Source organism: Myotis lucifugus, unplaced genomic scaffold (genome assembly GCF_000147115.1).
Source record: "Myotis lucifugus unplaced genomic scaffold, Myoluc2.0 scaffold_657, whole genome shotgun sequence".
Lineage (NCBI taxonomy): Eukaryota > Metazoa > Chordata > Mammalia > Chiroptera > Vespertilionidae > Myotis > Myotis lucifugus.
Window position 1 is genome coordinate 19,585 of NW_005871705.1, and position 20,689 is coordinate 40,273.

Here is a 20,689-nt window from a genome sequence, read left to right on the forward strand (position 1 = left end):
AACAGAAGCCAGTGCTGGGGACCCAGGAAGCAGTGCTGGGGAGGGGCTGGGAAGGGGCCGGGGAGGTGGATGCTGTAGAGCCAGGTCAAGGCTGGTCTTCAAGCTCAGGGAGCAGGAGTGGAGGACTGGCCAGGAGAGGAAGAGGCGGCAGGCAGGGGGGGAGGCAGCACTGGCCCAGCCAAGTGGATGGGCTATGGGAAGGTCAGAAACAGGGTGAGGAGACGGGGCACGGGCACAGGCAAGAGGGAGGAGCCCACAGAGATATGCAATGTTCAGCTTTCAGTGCCCAAACGGTCAAATGTCTAAATTTCATTTCGTGTCACGCAACCAGGGGTGGTGGTGGCAGTGCAGTAGGCGCCCGTTAGGAGGTTTCACTCTGCCTACAGGTCTCAGGAGAATTCACACAAACTCTTCCACAGCTGACGGGGGACCCCTGCTTCTAAGCAGGCATCTGACCCTTCTTGCAGGAGGAAGGGTTCGCTGAAAAACACTGGCAGGGCAGGGGGAAGCTCTGGCTGGGAGTCCCACTAGAGCCCACTCAGCTGTGACCCTGGGCATCTCCCCTTCCTCTGAGCTTCCGTGCCCCATCTGTCCCCTGCGGGGGTTGGGCCACATGCTCTATGAGGTTCAAGGAGTCTGAGCCTGAGCTTCTCAGATGGGATGTGGGGCCTGCGGGTTCCTGAGACCCTTTCCGGGGCTCCACGTAGTAAAAACGATTTCCACGGTGATACTAAGACGTGGTTTTGCCTTTTTCACTTTCATACTCTCACAAGTACACTGTGGAGTTTTCCAGAGGCTAATGTGTGGTAATATAACAGGTGGAAGCAGACATGGGACTCCAGCTGTCTTCTATTAAGGCAGATGTTAAAGAGATTTTCAGACATGGAACACAACGCCACCCCTCTGATTTTCACCAAACAGGCTACTCATGTGAACATGGAATGGGTTTATTATTTTTTAAATGAATTGATAATAAATGTTTAAAATTTTTGTCTTAATTTCTAAATTTCAAATCTAATTTAATTTCCAATGGTGTATTTCAATATATATATATAAAGCACATAAACAAAAGCTGTTTGAGATCCTCCATAATTTAAAAGTGAAAAGGGATCCTGAGACCAAACAGCTGTCAGAAGAGAGTTCTACTAGGAAAGAAAGTTACATCCCAAAATATCTGCAATCTAACTCTATGGAAACTTCAGGGACCGGCCAAACTGTAAATTTAAGGCATTGGTTGTTTTGGTTTAAAAGACACAAATTCTTGCTAGTGTCTTCTGACCCCACAGTTTAATATGGATGACACTGATAGATGGGGCTGGACTGCTCTCTCAGACACTGAAGGAAGTGACTGAATGGGAACAGAGCTCCGTGTAAATCCTGGGTGGATTCTGTACTCAGGCCACAAGCACAGGCTCTCTGTCCTGGCCACGGTGATGGGACAGCCGCCACGGGCAGGCAGCACGAGGGCAGCGCGAGGTGGGAGAGTACCTGTGCTGCACAGCGGAGAAGGTGGTCGTCGGTGGTTAAGGCCAGCAGGTAATCCTGCAGCAAGCCGAGCTCCTGTGGGGAGAGCATGGTGCAGCGTTAACAGACACCCACCCCAACCACAGAAGCCTCGAGTGAGAAATCAGTGCTCGCTCTGCTGGCACCTCACCCAAGAGCCCGGAAGGAGCTGGACCGGGAGAAGCCAGGTGCCTAGTTCCAGGGGGCTCTGCCCAGGGTGACGGAGGGGCAGCGACCTCCCTCCTCAAGTCGGTTTCCTCATGTATAAAAGGAGGGGGGTAAGCTCAAGAACTCTGAAAGGCCCTTTCATCTCTCACATTAATAAGTCTATTGTGCTGAGTAGAGGGGGAAAAGGAAGAAGAAGAAAGAACCCATCCGTTTTATTTTCCAAAGCTCAATGTTGTCAAGGGCTGATCCAAGCCAGTTTCCCTTGGCCTTAGGCCTAGTAAAATAAGCAATCTCAGTGCTGCCTGGACTGGGTGGTGAGGGCCTCACACTTAGGCCACTTGTACCTCCCGGTGCAGGTTAGCTGAGACCAGGGCTGGGGATGGGGCTGTGATCTGAGTCCTACTCTCCCGCCCTGGGCAGCAGAGGGAGAAAAAGCACCTGGCAGCGCTGTGCCAGGGGAGAGGCAGGGCAGGACCCTCACCTGGGCGCGGTTCTCGGTGACGAAGAAGAGCTCAGTGAGGGCGCGGTGCAGGGGGAGGAGGATGCCCGGCTGTGTCACGTCCTCAAACAGGCTGTACTCCATGTGGGTGAAGAGCTGCCACAGGGGCTTTAACAGCGAAAGGTCACAGAGGTCGCTGTGGGAGGAGACGGGGTAGTTTGCTGAGCACCACGTCAGACAGATGGTAGGTAACAGGAACTGCAACTCTGACTCTCACTTTCCCCACATCTAGTAAAATCATTACAGGACAGTCCCACTCCCCCTCTTCCTAAAAGAGCCAAAAATATTCACCAGCAAATAAGGAAAGGGGCAGAACCTAAACTTCAAAACAAGACACCACAGAAACAGGAGATCCTGAAGCACATTCATGTAAATCAACTGCACATCTTTAAAAATGGCTGTTACAGAGAACTTCCAATGACTGAAAAAAATCTCAAGTGAAATGTTAGGTGGAGCCCCTGGCTGGTATGGCTCTAGGTTGGAGTGTCATCCCAATACACCACAGTTGTGGGTTCGATCCCTGGTCAGGGCACATACAAGAACCAATCAATAAATGCATAAATTAGTGGAACAATAAATTGATGTTTCTCTCCCTCTCTCTCTAAAATTAAAATCAAAAATAAATAAAACCTTCCCTCTGAGATGAGGAATAAGACAATTAAGTCTTCAATCCTCACTTCTATTCAACATTCTATTGAAAGTCCTGCCCTAACCGGTTTGGCTCAGTGGATAGAGCGTCGGCCTGCGGACTGAAGGGTCCCAGGTTCGATTCTGGTCAAGGGCATGTACCTTGGTTGTGGGCACATCGCCAGTAGGGGGCGTGCAGAAGGCAGCTGATCGATATTTCTCTCTCATCGATGTTTCTAACTCTCTATCCCTCTCCCTTCCTCTCTAAAAAAATCAATAAAATATATTAAAAAAAAAAAGAAAGAAAGAAAGTCCTGGCTAGTGCAAAAAGGCAAAAAGAGTTTCTACAGATTGAGAGGAAGAAATAAAACTCATTATTTATAAATAACATGGCCGTGTGCTGAATAACGTATCTATACACTCAGAGAATTAACAAATAGAACAAGGTCACTAGACAAAGGCAATACATGAAAATTAATTATATAGCAGCAAAAACAATTAAAAATAAAAATTTAAAATAACAATTACAATACCATCAAAAACATTAAATACCTAGGAATAAATCTAACAAAATGTTGTATAAGTCCTCTACATAGGAAACTATAAAACATTACTAAGATCTAAATAATAGAGGATTAGAAAATTCAATGGTATAAAAATCTTAATTCTCTCAAACTGATCTAAAGTATCAATCAAAATTCCATCAGATGAGAAGGGTATGTGTGCATGCATGTGTGTTATCTATAAAAATAAAATAATCAGGCCCTAGCTGGTTTGGCTCAGTGGATAGAGCACTGGCCTGTGGACTGAAGGGTCCTGGGTTCGAATCTGGTCAAGGGTACATGCCCGGGTTGCAGGCTTGATCCCTGGTAGGGAGTGTGTAGAAGGCAGCCAATCAATGATTCTCTCTCATCAGTGATGTTTCTATTTCTCCCTCTCCCTTCCTCTCTGAAATCAATAAAAATATATGAAAAAATAAACAAATAAAATAAAATAATCAGGATCAAGACAAGGATGCCCACTCTAGCAGTTCTATTCAACACAATACTGGAAGTCATAGCCTAAGCAATTAGGCAAGAAAAAGCCAAAACAATTAGGTAAGAACAAGATATCAAGGTATCAGAATTAAAAAGGAAGTAAAACTGTATCTGCAGATGACATGATATGATATATAGAAAACCCTAAAGATTCTGCCAAAAAAACCTGTTAGAACTAATATATTCAGTACAGTTACAGGATACAAAATCAATAGAGAAAAATCAAGTGTGTTTTTATAAACTAACAATGAACTATCAGAAAGAGAAATTAAAACAATTCCATTTACAACAGGATAAAAAAGAATAAAATACTTAGGAATAAATTTAAGAAAGAAGGTGAAAGATCTGTACACTGAAAACTATAAAACATTGGCAAAAGAAACTGCAGACACAAAGAAATGGAAAGATAATGTGTTCATGAATTGAAAGAATTAATATTGTTTAAATGTTCATACTATTCAAAGAATTTACAGATTCAATGTAATCCCTATCAAAAATTTAATGGAATTTTTCACATAAATAGAAAAAATAATTCTAAAAGTCAGTGGAACTGCAAAAGACCCTGAATAACCACAGCAATCTTAAGAAAGAAGAAGCTAGAAGTATAATACTTCCTGATTTTAAACTATATTTCAAAGCTATAGTAATTAAAACAGAATGGTATTAGCATAAAAATAGACATATAGATAAATGGAACAGAAAAGAGAGCTCAGAAATAAACCCATGCACATTGGTCAATTAATTTTCGACAAAGGTGTCAAGAATATGCAATGAGAAAAGGATAGTCTCTTAAATAAATGGTATGGAGAAAACTAGACATCCACATACAAAAGAATGAAGTTGGACCCCTATCTTACACCATACATAAAAATCAACTCAAAATGGATTGAAGGCTTGAATGTAAGACCTGAAACTATAAAACTCCTGGAAGAAAGCATAGGGCTAGGTTCCTTGACACTGGTCTTGTCAATGATTTGTGGATCTGACACCAAAAGCAAAAATAAACAAGTGGGACTACATCAAATTAAAAAGCTTATGCACAGCCCTGGCCTGTGTGGCTCAGTTGGTTGGAGCATCATCCTGTGCACCAGTAGGTTCCATTCCTGGTCAGGGCACATACCTAGGTTTTGGGTTCAATCCCAGTTGGGGTGCAACCGAATGATCTCTCTCTCACACACTGATGTATCGCTCTCTCTCTCCTTAAAATCAATTTAAAACTTAAAAAAAAAAGCTTATGCATAGCAAAAGAAATAATCAACAAACTGAAAAGGCAACCTACTAAAAGAGAGAAAATATCTACAGACCATATATCTGATAAGGGGTTAATATTAAAAATATATAAGGAACTCATACATCTCAATAACAAAAAACCAAATAACCCAATTTAAAAATGGGCAAAGTATCCTGGTGGCAGCAGTTCTTTGTTGCCAGAATGTCCTCTTTTGAAACACAAATGGCAAACAGGTACATGAAAAGGTGCTCAACATCACTAATCATAAGGGAAATGCAAATCAAATCACAATGAGATATCACCTCATCTATATACATATATAAAAGGCTAATATGCTAAGTGTCCAACCGGTTTCAGCCCAGGGCCCGCAGGCCAGGCCGAGGGACCCCACCAGTGCACAAATCCGGGCACCGGGCCTCTAGTGGCTACTATAAAAAAGAACAAGAAATAACAAATGCTGGCAAAGATGTGGAGAAGAGTGAACCCTGTACACTGTGAAGTGAGAGGTGCTAACTTAATGGTCAGAATCCTTTCACAATATATGTATCTATCAAATCATCCTGTTCTATACTTTAAACATATTACAATCTTATTTTTCAGTTTTGCCTCAATAAATCTGGAAAAAAATTAACTAATTCTAAAATTTATATGGACATGCAGGATTAAAAATAGCCAAGACAATTTAGAAGATGAAGGATGTATACTACTAGATATGTAAGTTTGTTATAAAGCTACAGATTTAAGATAGTGTGGTGCTGGCATAATAAAAAAGACGAATGGAACTAAAGAAACCAGACACAGACCCAAGCACATTGGATGCCTACTCTGTGACAAAGATGGCCCTGGAGTGTGGTGAGGGAAAAGGTGGTCCTTATAGTCAAGTAGAGATCCATGTCAGAAAAAAATAATCTGCCCCTACACTTCATATCATTCACTAAAATTCATTCCACGTTGACTGTAGATCTAAATGTGAAAGAAAAAACAATTAAGCTTTGAGAAGATAACATACAGGAAATACCTTCATGACCCCATTGCCAAGTAAGGCAAAAATGTCCTAAACAGCACAACAAAAGCACTACCATTACAGAAATGATCAATAAAATGGAAGACATTAAAATTAGAAACTTCTGCCTGACCATCATGGTTCAGTGGTTGAGCATCAACCTATGAACCAGGAGGTCACAGTTCGGCTCATGCCCAGGTTGTAGGCTCAATCCCCAGTAGGGGGTGTGCAGGAGGCAGCTGATCACTGATCCTCTCTCATCATTGATGTTTCTATCTCTCTCTCCCTCTCCCTTCCTCTCTGAAATCAATAAAAATATATAAAAAATAAAATTAGAAACTTCTTTTCACCAAAGACACCACTAAATGAGTGGAAGGGCAAGCCACAAAATGGGAGGAGATATTCACAATACAAACACCCAGCAAGAGACTCATCTCCAGAAGGCAGCTTACCTGTGGTTGCAGCACAGCACAATCCTCAGAAGTAGGTGAATGGCTTTTAGTCGCTGATGACCAGTCTGGCGACAGGCCACGCCTACCAGCCATTCCCAAATTTTGGCCAAGGGAAGGTGCGGCACAACTCTTTCTTCTGACAACATTTGCTTCAAAATCTCAAATCCTGGGCAAGCCCCACAAAACACAGATATTTTAATAAATATGATGAAACAATTGATCATTTAAATGTTCCCTGAAATTATGCCTTTTGTAAAAGCAACATAGGGACATTTTCATTTCCCCTTTTTTGCAAAAATGCCCTGGACATTCTAAGAGAACAAACATCTTTTTTAGGTGGCTCTTCTCTCTGGCCATTCAGGTTTACAACAAACCAACTATATAGCATATTCAAGAGTAACACATGTAGGGTTTGCGAGACAAATCTGTGGAAGTCTTAGAGAAAAGTAGCTGCTATGATTTTAATGAAGATCAATGACACAATGGCACTTACACCCTCAGAGTGGCCCTGGCAGGGGATGGTGCAGGGGAAGAGAAATGCACACACCTGTCTGGAATCGCCCCAGGTGTCCAGCCGTCACCGTGAACTTGTAGCCCCACTCGGTGTTGCTCATGTCAGAGGTGAAGCGGTAATACAAAGTATCTCCTGTGTCATACAAGAACCAGAGACAGGTCAGAACACTGCAGTAAGAGGGAATGGCAAGTGAGGGGTTTCTGATGAAATATAATAAACCCCATTTTAAATCCTCCAATAATTTCCCTTCTTAGTATTAAGTTTAATAAAACCAAGTATTTATATACCTGGAAGCTCAAAATCTTTCCATTTCTGTTGAGACCCACTGAAGTTATGTCGATCCTGTTGGAAGTCACTGCTGCTGGACATGGCTAATTCGTCACAGCCTTCCTCTGTATTGCACTGAGGATCAAATTTGATTGAGAGGTAGATTGCACCAGGAATGTGAACTTTATCCTAAGGAAGGGAAATGAGAACACTTGTTACTGGTCAGTTACTGAGGGCTTACCTCATGCCAAGTCCTGAAACTGGGAATGCAGGAATGAGTAAGTCAGAGCCCTGCTTCTAGGAGCTCAGTCTAGCTGGGACGGAAGCACCCACAAGGCTGCCAGCACAGCAGGCACGACACTTGTGCAGACTGGGCACGGCAGGCAGACTTCACCTGGAGAAGGCGGGGAGGCAGAAAAGAGTCCCAGTGAAGGGATGTTCAGGTTGTTGCCAAGAATGAAGAGGAGAGGAGGGGCCTGCCAAGAAGAAACGAATGGCAGGAGACAAGGTGAGAGGGGGATGTGACCATACGGGGCTACATTTCAGGCAAACAGCTCTGGAAAGTCTGGCATGTTCAGGGAACAGCAAGGAGCTTGCTGTGTCTTGGGTAAAGGGTGAACTCTGTGAGGACACTCTTGCAAGGTAAGGACGGAGGACGGGGTGACATGTGACTGTGGAGAGGCTGGCAGGAACAGAAGTGAAAGCCTGGTGTGCTAAAATAAGGCGTTTAGGCTTTGGACAGCAGGGGGAGCCCTGGAGAGATTGTAAGCAGGAGAAAGCCTTAGGTTTGTGCTGTGCAAGGATCGCTCTGAGAGCTGGTGTGACCAAGGCCAGGCTGAGGCAAGGCCAGCATGAGAAGAAAGAAGCCAGAGAAGAGGAGAGTTGGGGTGATGAAGATAGGCAATCCCCTTTGAGGTAGGACTTGGTAGCTCACCAGATGTGCCTACACGGAGCTGGGGGAGTGGGGCTGGACCCAAGAACACAGGAAGAGAAGAGGCTTAGAAGGAAGAGAGTGAGGTTTACACTCTGCAAAAGGAAATCTCAGCGAGCAATACCCAAGTTCTGCATGAGTTTCTCTGTCATCCACCACTGGTGCTCTAGTGTGCTGGCCCCTCAGAAGCTTATGACTTGCAGCGCTAAAGCCCTTTTCAAATGTCCCTTAAAAAATGTAGGAACATTTTTAAGTCAGTGAGACTAACAGGACTTCCCACATGTGCCTCATCCAAACTCCTACCTCCCCCTGTCTAGGTACAAAGTTAAGGATGGATCCGATGAGGCTTTTCAGTTCTGTGTCATTACACAAAGGGGTGGGAGTCTCCAAGGTGTGGCCAGGTCATCAGGAGACAGGTAGTGAGGGTTGAACTCAGACTCACTGCTGGAAGATACCAAGAATTCACTCCAAGGAGCTTGCTGCAGGGAAAACACTCTCCCCAGGGCCAGATGGCCCATCTATAAAAACAAGGTCAGGAGAAGGGAAGACTTGGTTGTGCAGAATCTCTGACTGCAGCTGAGACTAAGGAAGCACTTTCTTGGCCGGGGCTGGCGGGAGAGGAAAGAGCTGCTGTGGGAGTTGATGAGATTCTTGCTACTCAGCAACCCTGCGGGTCCTGCCAGCTGCATGCCCTGAGGCTGGGGGAGCCTGGCCAACCCTGGATCGTACCTCAAAGTTGGTGTTGTTGTTATATGGGTGTTTGGACTCTCTCACTTGCACTTCCATTCCTGGCTCCTCCATGAACTGGCAGGCAGCCAGGGCCATGGTCCCCAGCATGTTCTCTCGGCAGCCTTGGAGCACCTTCTGCAGGATCTGGCGGGACACAAGGCAGGGAACATCAAGGCCTATCAGCGGCAGGGCCATGGCACTGCTCCATCAGGAAGAAGGGAGGGTCTATGTCAACCCAACACCCCTCCGAAGGGGCTGGCATCATCCTGGACCCTGACCCCAGCCCCTCAAGCCACCCCAGCGGCCAGGTCTCCCTGAAGGAGCTCTTGCTGAAAACCAGGACACTGCAGTGCCTTCAGAGCAATACTACTTGAAGGGAGTCTGAAAGAACCAACAGAACCCACCAGAGATGGCCCTGGCCCCTGAAGAGTCCCAAGCCCAGCAGGGGGATGGACATGCAGACAAACAATGACAGCACAACGGGATAAATGACCAGTGTGAGGTGCAGAATTAGCAGCTCTGTGGGGTAGGAACGGGGGAAGGGCATGTTCAAGACAGGGACTGTCAGAGGCAAAATGCCCCCTTTTCTCACTTCCAAATGAGAAATGTGGCTACAGCAAACATGCCAGTGACTCCCAGGCTCTGAGGTTGGGAAAGGACCTAGAGGCCTTAGAAATGGGTGGCAAATTAGGGGTTAGAGGATAAATTCACTGCCTAAGGAATCTGCACATACAGTGTGTGTGTGTGTATGAGGTGAGGATGGCAAGGGGACAGGACAGGGATGAAGAAGACAGCAGCGAGTGTGACTAAAGATTTTTGCACCTGGAAATTGGGAAGGTGGTGATAAAACTTTCTAGTTCAGCGGCAGACAGTACCTGGGCCTCCTGAGTTATAGACCGTTTTCTGCTATGTGAACTCTTCATTTCTACCCAACAGGAGGTGGGAGAAATGCTTTTAGACCCGTGAAGGATTGCTAACCCAGCACTCCTTTAAAAAAACAAGCTGAGCCGACTGGTGTGGCTCAGTTGGCTGGAGCATTGTCCTGTACACCAAAAGGTGGTGGGCTCAATTCCCAGTCAGGGCACATACCCAGGATGCACGTTCAATCCCTGGTTGAGGTGTGTGTGGGAGGCAGCCAATCAACGTTTCTTTCTCACATCGATATTTTCTCTCTCTCTCTCCCCTTCCCTCTCTCTAAAATAAAAACATAATGACCAAGTTGAAGATTTGATTTAAAAAGAAAATAAAAAAAGTTCACAACTGAACTTTAAATTAGAGCACTGGACTTAAGAGGATGCACAGACAGGCCCTGGTGAGCCCCATGTCTGCCACCCAGAAGCTGGAAGCCTTGGAGAAACCTCCCCGCTTGATTTCCTCACCTCTGGTCACAATGTAATACAGGTACAAATGCTGGCAGCGGGTCTGACCTGGGGTAAACATTCTAGAAACAATGGTTGAAAAGACAAGACACAAACCGCCCTGGGAGGTTTCCTGTAGGATGGGAACAGGCTACCAGACTTGTAATTAACCTTGTGCCCTGCGCTCACTAAGTGAGATGCTAGGAACACAAGAAAAGACAGGCTATCAAAGAGAGACTTGAAAGTGTGAGAACAAAAAGGGAAAACTGCAAAGACAAGTTTTATGGGATCATTTCTCCAAACACTCTGAGCACCAAGTCTGTCCTAGGCTATGAGCTCAGCTCTAGGCCAGTAGTTGGGAGAGTTCAACAGTGACCCTACCCTGCCTGTGTTGCATTCACACCTGCTGGGGAGTCCTACAGCCACACACGTGAGCTCACTCCAGGAAGGCACTTGCTGGAGGAAGGCTGTTCAAACACTTGGGGTCTGCGGTGGGGAGAGGACAGAGGAGGAGTGAGAGGGGTGAGTGCCCAGCTTGGCCTGCTTAATTACCTTCTCCCACCGGTGCTTTTCTTCCAGCTGCATGAACATGTCAAAAATGTAGGTCATATGGGCAGGGCCACTTAGCTCCAGGATGTCCTCGCTCACTGGCACGTGCCCAGGCCACTCAGCAAGCAAGGATGCGAGCACATGGCGGGCATACAGGATTGCCGTGGCCTCATTCACCCGGAAAAGGTAGTCCCGGACTGCCCTCTTGCTCTTGCAGTTCAGTTCCTTGTGCAGGAGGGCGGCGCTCTTAGTACGCCGCTGCTTGGCGTAGCTCTGCTGCAGTTCACTCTCCGTGCTGGAGATCAGCTTCTGGGTCACGGGGTTTGATTCAGCCGTGGCCTTGTCACAGCGAGTGGGCTGGGACTGCAAACCCAAAGACCACGTTACAGAGGCCTGCCTTTTCACAAGTAGGGTTGGGGTGGGGTCAGGGAGAGACCATTTTTTCCAAGTGGAGGCAACATACCAAGCACGGTAAGATAATCATGTCTGTATCCACAGCTTTGGCACTCTGCTCCTCCAGTCTCAGGCTCCTACTGGGCTGCCACTTCTGAGCCAGGGCCCGTATCCTTTCATCCGTGGTGAGCTCATCGCCATCAAACCTGAAGAGAAGGAGCACAAAGCTGGGTACATAAGGTACAGCCAGGCCAGAGTTTACCTTGCAGTGAAACTTATCAGAAATGTTACTTCACAATTACATGACTTTCCATATTTTGCAAACTAGATTCACAGTGTTCATTTATTCGTGCACGCAGATGTGCATGTTTTCCTTGTGGCAGAGAATCCAAACTGTCCCTCAGGATCCATCTATCCTTTCTTTTAGAACAAAGTTCCTGGGAGTTTTAGCAAGCTACAGAATCATCTAGCTGGAGACATGGTCCCCAGGACCCTTTGCAGTCAGATGGAGTGATGCGACTAGGTTCTTACCAACAGGAGGGCAGTGAGGTGATGTGCGCCACTTCTGAAGCCCACCCTCAGACAACAGCACTAAGAATGTGCTCCTTTCCCTACCTTCCCCCTTTCCTCTGGGCTGGAACAGAGAGGTGGTGTGGGTGAGCCAGCTTGGACTACACGGATGAGAACAAAAGAGGGTCGTTTGTGGAGCAGGGCTGCTCACTCAACCCAGACTGCTGCCCACCTCGGACTGTTCCCTGACAGCAAAAACAAATCCTATCTTTCTGGACCTATGATATTTCTGGGTGTCTCAGCTACAACAGCTTCGGCTATGCCCTACACAATGCAACCCTGCTGCATCTCACAAAAGATTTGGGGCCATTTGGAATAAATACATATAGAAAAACAGAAATATGAAAAATTAAAAGAAATATCAAACTGGAATTGGATATAAATTAGAATAGGAAGTCAAAACTAGAATATGGGGACAGAGGAGGGGATTAGTTGCAAATAGGCAAAGTTCTACACAAATTTAAGAGCTGGGCCCAAGAACTAGCTCTGAACTTCCTACCCAAGAGAAAGGCATATATTGTTAACTGTATAATAGTTCTTGAAAAAAACAAAAATGGGTATAATATGCAGTGGTGAAAAACAAACAAAACAACACTTTTGATAAGAAGGTCCCGCTCTGCACTGTGTTCCCTGGGATGACATAAGAGAGAAACCTCGGTGTCTGTCTCCATTCCTGCATCCATAATGAGTTTCCTCTAAGAAATGTGAAGTTTTTCCAGAGGAACATACAACACAATTCAGGATGATGTGCAGTGCAGCACAGCCAGCTTTCAGATCCCTGTATGAAGCGCTAACGACCAGCTCCGCACCAGCGCTGGGCCTGTCAGGAGCTTTTCTCCAGACCCCGCTGGCAGGAGGTTAGTGCAGCCCTGCCTCGCGTGTTCTCACACTCACTGCACTTCAGCTGGACCCAGACCGCCCTTACCTCTTCTGGACCTCCAGGAAGAACGAATCGGTCCTTTTCATCTGTAGCTCGTAGATGGCCCGGAGAATGTGCAGAGGGGCGTTGAGGGCATCGTGAGCCATCTGAAGGCCACGGGAGGAAGTAGGAGAGAGACAAGTTAATGTGCTTTAACACGTTATTGACCATCTAAACTCAAAAGTGATAAAACTATTATGTTCTAAAGTTACCACAGGTAATAATTTAAGAACACCATATGGGTACTTAAAGCATAAAAAGTTATAAACCCTAAAACATGGATTTATAAACTTTGCATTACTATTATAAATTCAAAGGAAAATATAAAACACAGAAACACCAAAAGAAATATGTCAACAGAATGCAATGCTAACATCAATAACTACCCACCACACTGTACTTATTGCTAGCTTCTCTGTCACTGCCTCACACTCAAGTTTGATAACTGGCGCATAAGTCTAAGTATACTGTACTTTTGATTTTTAAAAAATTGTACTTGTTTTTCAGACATCCATCTCATACTGTTTACTCTTCATATAATTAGACCCTTTGAGGTCATGCCCTCCCCCATTTTCACATCATTCTGAGGAAGAGTGGGTTATCCAGGGAAAGTAAGACAGTATGTCTGAGAAACTATGAGGAAGAACTATCATTTGAAAGTTTATGGATGGGGTTGGAAATTACATGCAAAATTGTACATATTTATTTCAATGTGTATTTTATAGGAGAAATGATCTACAGGTTTTGGGCCCATGAACCAAAAACGTTAAGAAGTACTGTTGGAAGGGCCTTTCCATTCTTCTGCAATGGTTCTGCACAATACAGACTGAGTCTGCAGAAAGTGATTCTCAGGACGTGGAGGCTAAAACATAGTCTAAGCCAAAGAGAATCCATCCCTTAAAGTCCCTGTCTCGGGCCACGCCATGACCTAAGAACATACCAGGAAACATATTCTGGTGGGCTCATCCAGGCTTTCCAGAGGGTCTAGCTTTTTCTGCTCTGGCTCACTCGGGCTGCTGACGGACCGTTCCACCTCCTCCTCTTGGTCCCCTCGCTCATCCGACTCCAAGTCTCCATGCTCAGCCAAAGTGTTGATCTCCTTTTTTGAGGAGTACAGCATGATGGACAAGATCTACACCGAAAGAAAATCAGGCAGGGCAGGAAAGTGAGTGAGTGGTGGGTGAGAAGGTTACCCAGATCCTTAATGCTCAAAGGGTAGAAAATATTTGACCTAACTTTTTAAAAGATGTCAGGATTCACAAAAAGAATGTATAATTAGAAAAGAAACACAAAAACATGTTCAATTATACTTATAATAAAAGAAATGCTAACTAAAACTATGAGGGAACTTTATTAACTTTGCCACTGACCGTGTAAATTGATATCATGCTTTTAGACTGCATGTTGGTGAACTGAGAGAATCTGATGGCCATTTTTCTAAGTTGCTAGTTTTCATAATACCATTTCTAATGGTTGCATATGGTATGTGAAGGTAGACGGTTATTTACATAAAGAGCTATAAGAATGTTTGGTCTCTAACCCAGTAACTCATCTTTGAGGAATAATGTAAAATATGTTAAAAACTGAAATCTACCTTCACATATCATATGCAGCCATTAAAAATCATGATTATGAAAACTAGCAACTTAGAAAAATGGCCATGATATGATCTCAATTTATTGTACACCATGCTCATTTTGCAATCTCTATCATCTATCTATCTATCCATCTATCTATCTATGTATCTATCTATCTATCATAGATACAGAGGGGAAAAAACAGGTAGCTGTGTTTGGGGATAAAATTTAGAGTTTTTCTTTTTCTATTTTTCAAATTTTCTGCAATATGGTTCTATTGTTTGAATAATAAAAAATAATTTAATTTAAAATATTTCCTAAGAACAAAAGCTCACATGCTCTCCAGGTTATCCATTAATATGTTCGAGCACAGTGGCAACTATGAGCTGTTTCTTCAAGTTCAGGCCTCTGTGGGCTGAGCAAGGGTATTGACCACCTCTCACATAGCAGCAGCCTTTCCTGGTCCTGAAGCTGACTGACACTTGGTACAGAAACTCCACAGGGAACTATAAAAATTCTATTAAGAACAACCTAAAGCCTATGGGGAATAGTAATAAAATGAGAATATCAACTAACATCCTACAAAAAATAAAAGTGAGGACAAATTTAGAAACTCATCTTAGCTCAAAGGAACTTTAAAGGGAAATAATAATCAAGGGAACACTTTATTATCATGATATAATATTTCCATATAAAATACTTCTCTTCCAATGTTCTTTAAACAAGCATCAAATTCATTTTCCCTGACAGGGGAGGACAGGTGTCATATCCCTATTTAAAAAGGGAAGACAATACAAGACACAGTTTTCACAACTGCACAGAGGGAGAGTGCAAGGGGAAGAACCAGCTGTAACTGATACTCTAACTCTCAGGCCAGGAAATCTGCACCAGTTGGCAGCAGGAGGAGCCACCTCATCCCTTACTTCCAGGTCCCGGAGGAGCCACGTTTTACTGAAACCAGTCCCTTTGCTGCACTTTTTCACCAGTAGCTTCAGCAAATCAGTCTGAAGGAAGGTAGCATGGGTCTCTTCAAAATCATGAGCCTGCCAAACAGAAAAAGAATGATTTGCAACTGCCTCAGAATGAAGAAGCTAAGGATCACTAGGGAGAAGCAAGCCTTCAGAACCCAGTCTCAGCTAGTGGCCCAAGGTTACTCTTAAGTGAGGAATCAGAAGGAAGAATGAACTCTGAACCTTAGCCATAACCTATGTCTGTTCATTCACTCGCCAATTCATTCATTCAACAAATATTCTGAAGCCTAATACATCCTGTGTGCTAAGTCCTGTGCTAACAACAGAAGTTTTTTTGTCCCTCTCCTGCTTGCTACCTTCCAAAAGCTTCCCACTGCTCTTTAAACTAAAGAGTTGACAAGGACCTACAGCAGTGATGGCGAACCTATGACACGTGTGTCAGGGGTGACATGCGAACTCATTTTTTTGGTTGATTTTTCTTTGTTAAATGGCATTTAAATATATAAAATAAATATCAAAAATATAAATATTTGTTTTACTATGGTTGCAAATATCAAAAAATTTCTATATGTGACACGGCACCAGAGTTAAGTTAGGGTTTTTCAAAATGCTGACACGTCGAGCTCAAAAGGTTCGCCATCACTGACCTATAGGATCCCTGCCTGCTTCTGTGGTCTCATCTGCCTCTTCGATACTATCCTGAATCCCTGGAGGTGTTCTTTCTGCTTCCTGACAAACATGCCTGTTCCTGGAGTTTGCTACTCTCCCATCATGCAACACCCTACCCAGATTCTTATCTGTCAACTTAAATTTCATCTTCTCAAAAAGGCTTTTTCTGACTCATGACAGTTTTCCTTGCAGGCTCTTTGTTGTCTCTCTTGCAGTTTAGACTATAAGCTCCATGAGATCAAGGACCTTCTTTCTAGTTCAAAACTACAACTCAGTTCTATCTGGCATTGAATGAAGGATTCAAAAACAGAAATGGTCTCTGCCCTCAGGGAGTTTATTATATTCTCTCACCTACTATAATGCAAACAACTAAAACCATAGCAGATTGTGATAAATGCCATGATATCAATAAGTAGTAGATGCATAGTGTCAGTCCTAAAACTACAAATTCTCAGGGCTGGGCCAGAGCTGAAATGCTCTCTAATCCAGTCTCGCTGTGGTGCTGGGGTCTTTCCATGGCTTCCTCGCCAGTGTTGTCAAAGTCAAGGAACAAACTTTTTAAATGAAATCCTTGTTTTATGGCTAGTTCTGTTGGGAAGATCATCCTAAATTGACCCCTTCCTTCTCATCCATGCCACTCAGAGAGCAGAAGAACTATGTTCCCCATACGTCAAGGCTTCTCATCTCCACACCAACTACGACCCAGCTCTTTAACTTGTCTGCCTCCTCCCACCCCAACTGACAAACCTATTGCTCAAAGATGCCATGGGATGCTTGCCCCTTTATTCTTCCCTTCTTCTTATCCTACGATGAACCAGAAGAAGCTATGGTTCAGAGGGAAGACATTCAGTCCATTTTTCTTCTCATCTTCCAAGGTTCTGTGCCCATTAGACAGTGGTCCCATAAAACAGTATTGAACAACTACAGAAAACCAACTATCAGGAAAACTCTGTTTCTGCTTTAAAGCTATCCTTGTGCAAGGCCCCAACCATTTTTAAAAGTAATCAAAATCCTATAGTTAAGCCTCCATTGAAACCAGATGGCATTTCTTCCTAGTTAATGCCCTGCAGATGTTAAATCACAGCCAGATTCAGTAGCAAATGGAAGAAGCTCACCATTACCTTTAGTGTTTTATATAATCCTTTGAGGGCCAGGGACAGGACCCAAGTTGCTTCCACTGCCTCAGGACAATGGCTGTCCATGCTGGTTTGCAGAAGGTGACTGGCGATAAAGGCAAAGTGCTGGGAATATTGGCTCAATTGGGCCTGAGAGTCACTGCATTCCTGTCCTCCTCCTTTCTGGACCAGCTGGTAGTCCTTCACTGAAGGGTGATGTCAGGCAGGAAAAGAAGGCATCAAAAATATAGTTAATGCCTCCTGCAGCTAAGTTTCTTCCCCAGTAATGTGCCTTATGGAAGCAATAAATGCAAGCCCCCAAAATCTCCTGGTTTCAAACTTAGCTGTTATATTTAAGGCCAGCTTGCAGGGTAGCACAAAAATGGTACTGGGCCACCTATTCACCAAGCAACTGAAAGAGGAAATTAATATTCCTACTACTGTGCACAAACAAGTTCCCTCCAAAAGAAGACAAAGGTTGTTAAACGTTGTTCTTAAATATAGTACACAAGAGACTTCCACTTCCAAGCAAGACTAAGGGATCGGATTTACTCTTCTACCTTCAACAACCAGAACACTGAAAATATATGAAACAATGGTTTGCAGACATCGGACAACAGGTAGTACAAGACTATGATCCCTGAGAGAAGGGACAAAAACCAGGTGAGCCCTCCAATAGGTCTGGCTATCCTATATAATAAAAGCCTAATATGCAAATTGGCCCCCTCGGACGGTCTTTTGACTGGGAGACCGGGAGTCAGCTATGACGTGCACTGACCACCAGGGGGCGGTGTAGGCATGGGCAAAGTGCTGCGACCTCTCGCTGGCTACCTGGGGGCGAGGGTGACGGACGGAGGTGCGGTGAGAATGTGGGGTGCTCACCAAGCTCACTCTCACTCCCCCTGCTACTCTCCCCCGGGACACCAGGGCTTGTGCACCGGGGAAGCCCTCCTGCTCAGGCGCCTGCCCCGCACCTGCGCGGCCTCTTCCGGGTGAGCCACTGAGACCACAGGGGCTGGTCAGGCTCCCTGTGGGTTCGTATAGGAGCTGGTCTGCAAGGCCGGCCGGGAGAGAGTGTGCTGCCCGCCCGGCTTCTGTGCAGCACTGCTGGGCGGCCCAGAGGCCCAGGCTGCACCCAGGCCCACAGCATCTGACCACGCTCACCGCATCTCCGCGTGGGGACTTGGGCACCATGACTCAGGGGGAAGGAGGTGCACAGGGGCCTGGGGGCCCAGTACTGCCCAGAGCCCAGAGGTCAGCTGGGACCTGCCCTTCCATGTCAGACACTCGCGCTTCGATTGCCAGCCAGGCCTAGGGACCACACCTGTGCATGAATTTCATGCACCAGGCCTCTAGTCTAAAGATAAACTTCCAGGCTGCGGAGCAAGGAGTGAAAATCCAAGCAGAGTCCAGCAGTCAATGAACTGAGGAGGTAGAGGTCAGTATTCAAGGAAATCAAGGCAGCTAGAATTTACGGGGCAGTATATCACAGAGAAGAGAGATGGAGAGGAAGAGGAAGAGGGAGGAAGAAAGGGGGAGAGAGGAAGTGAGGGAGGGAGGGAGAGAGAGCGAGAGAGAGAGACCGACCCTCAGGAGTCTTTGGCTGAGTACTGATCTCACAAATGTGAAAGGAAATTATCCATATAGGAAACAACTTAGTTTTTTATAAAGTCTACCAAAAAACAATAGGCAAAACAGTTCTTGGAACTCGGAGAGCTGGGAATATTTTGTCTTCCCACAAGTGAGAGTGGAAGTGTCCTAGTGGGGGGCAAAAAAACTATTTGAAGATATAATGATTAAAATGTTTCCAAATTTGATGAAAACTATAAATCCACAAAGCTAGAAGTTCAATAAATCCCCAAGCTGAAGAAACAAAGAAAATCATGCCAGGGTACAACATAATCAAAGTGCTAAAAACCACCAGCTGGTATGGGTCAGTGGTTGAGCATCGACCTATGAACCAAGAGGTCATAGTTTGATCCAGTCAGGGCACATGCCCGGGTTTCGAACTCAACCCCCAGTAGGGGGTGTGCAGGAGGCAGCTGATCAATTATTCTCTCTCATCATTGATGTTTCTATCTCTCTCTCCCTCTCCCTTCCTCTCTCTGAAATCAATAAAAATACTTTTTTAAATGCTAAAAACCAGTGATTAAGAGAAAAATGTTAAAAGCGATCAGAGAAAAAAGACACATTATAGCAATAACTTGCCAGCAAAAGGGATCCCCTCAGCTGTGATCTCTTCCTTTGGAGGAAAAGGAGAGCAGAAGACCCCAGCAGCTTTCACCACCAAACACTCAAGCAGCCCTCGTGGCTATCAGGGACACCCAAAGCTTTTGTCACTAAGAACTCCCTCAGTCTTTGCCTATGTTAATCTCAGCTGATGGAGCTGCCCAGAATCCATGCCACTGAACCCAATGCTTCGACCCCAACCACAGCAGCCCTGGCCCAGCGCATAACACCGATACCCTTGATGATTAGATATGAATAAAATGGGCACTGATCGGGTTCAAGCAAAGATTTTAACACAGTACTACACAAGGTGGTGCAGGCCAAAAGGACCCCACACAGAGCCCCAAACAAGTCTGCTTTATTTATCCTGGTTTGGAGACATTTTGAAAACGAAGATTCAAAGATTATAATGAGAAATCTGATCTGCAATTGCTTCAAGCAATGGTTTGGGAGAGGAATTAAGATGAAAACTGACAAAAAGACCAGGGTCCCTCGACTCAACCCTTAACTGGGGACCCAAAGTCTCTGCACTAGAGTGGATAAAATGGCCAGAATGTGAAGAAGAGAAGTTTCTGGACTCCTTGACATGGGAACCCCACAAACTGTCTTACCAAAATCCACTGGTGAAGCCCTGGCCATGGGCTACAATTAGATTGAGAGAACATAAAGGTTCTACCAAAGAAAGGGTTGATGGGATTATGAACATTGGACTGTTTAACCAGAGAATGCAAATAATTTGTGTCTTCTTTACCTGAATGTTTTATGAGAATAGATATTCTGTCTGGCCGGGAACACTTACCCTACCAAGTGTTATAAAACCAAAACTATTAATAAAGTCAGAATGGAGGCAAAGACACACACACACACACACACACACACACACACATTAGGCACACTATGAAGAATAACAGAGAATGACAGCAAACTTTGTGGCAGAAACTATGCAAGCCCAAAGAAAACTGATCAATATCTTTAAAATATTCACACACAAAAACCTCTCAGCGAGCATATTTTGCTCAATAAAATTATCTCTCAAATATAAAGTCAAAATAAATATTTCTTTGATTTGGTAGGACAAACCAAAACAAATATTTTGTAGCAGCAGACTTTCACTACAAGAAACGTTAAGGGAAAGTTTACCAGGCTAAAGAAAAAAAAATACCAGTGGAAATTTGAACCTACACAAAGGAATGAAGGGCACCAGGAATGATAAACATATGGCTAAATATGAAAAACATTGTTTTCTCATTTTTAAATATCTTTTAAAGTGTCTGACTTTTTAAAACAAAAATAATGTATTGGTATGTTTATGTCACATAGAAGCAAAATTTGTGACAATAGTAGCACAAAGGATGGGGGATAAAAATATAAAATCTGT

The 20,689-nt window shown here is 44.5% G+C and overlaps 1 protein-coding gene across 1 annotated transcript in view; it reads right to left on the bottom strand.

Moving 5' to 3' along the window:
• Window positions 1-20,689, bottom strand: part of ZZEF1 (zinc finger ZZ-type and EF-hand domain containing 1) — a 113,438-nt gene that overhangs the window by 3,146 nt on the left and 89,603 nt on the right. Inside the window, 12 exon segments of the mRNA XM_023746331.1 lie at window positions 1,489-1,560; window positions 2,153-2,306; window positions 6,521-6,686; window positions 7,068-7,166; window positions 7,322-7,490; window positions 8,962-9,105; window positions 10,872-11,231; window positions 11,332-11,467; window positions 12,757-12,857; window positions 13,691-13,882; window positions 15,251-15,370; window positions 17,089-17,288. Coding sequence (XP_023602099.1) covers window positions 1,489-1,560; window positions 2,153-2,306; window positions 6,521-6,686; window positions 7,068-7,166; window positions 7,322-7,490; window positions 8,962-9,105; window positions 10,872-11,231; window positions 11,332-11,467; window positions 12,757-12,857; window positions 13,691-13,882; window positions 15,251-15,370; window positions 17,089-17,288 — 1,913 coding nt within the window.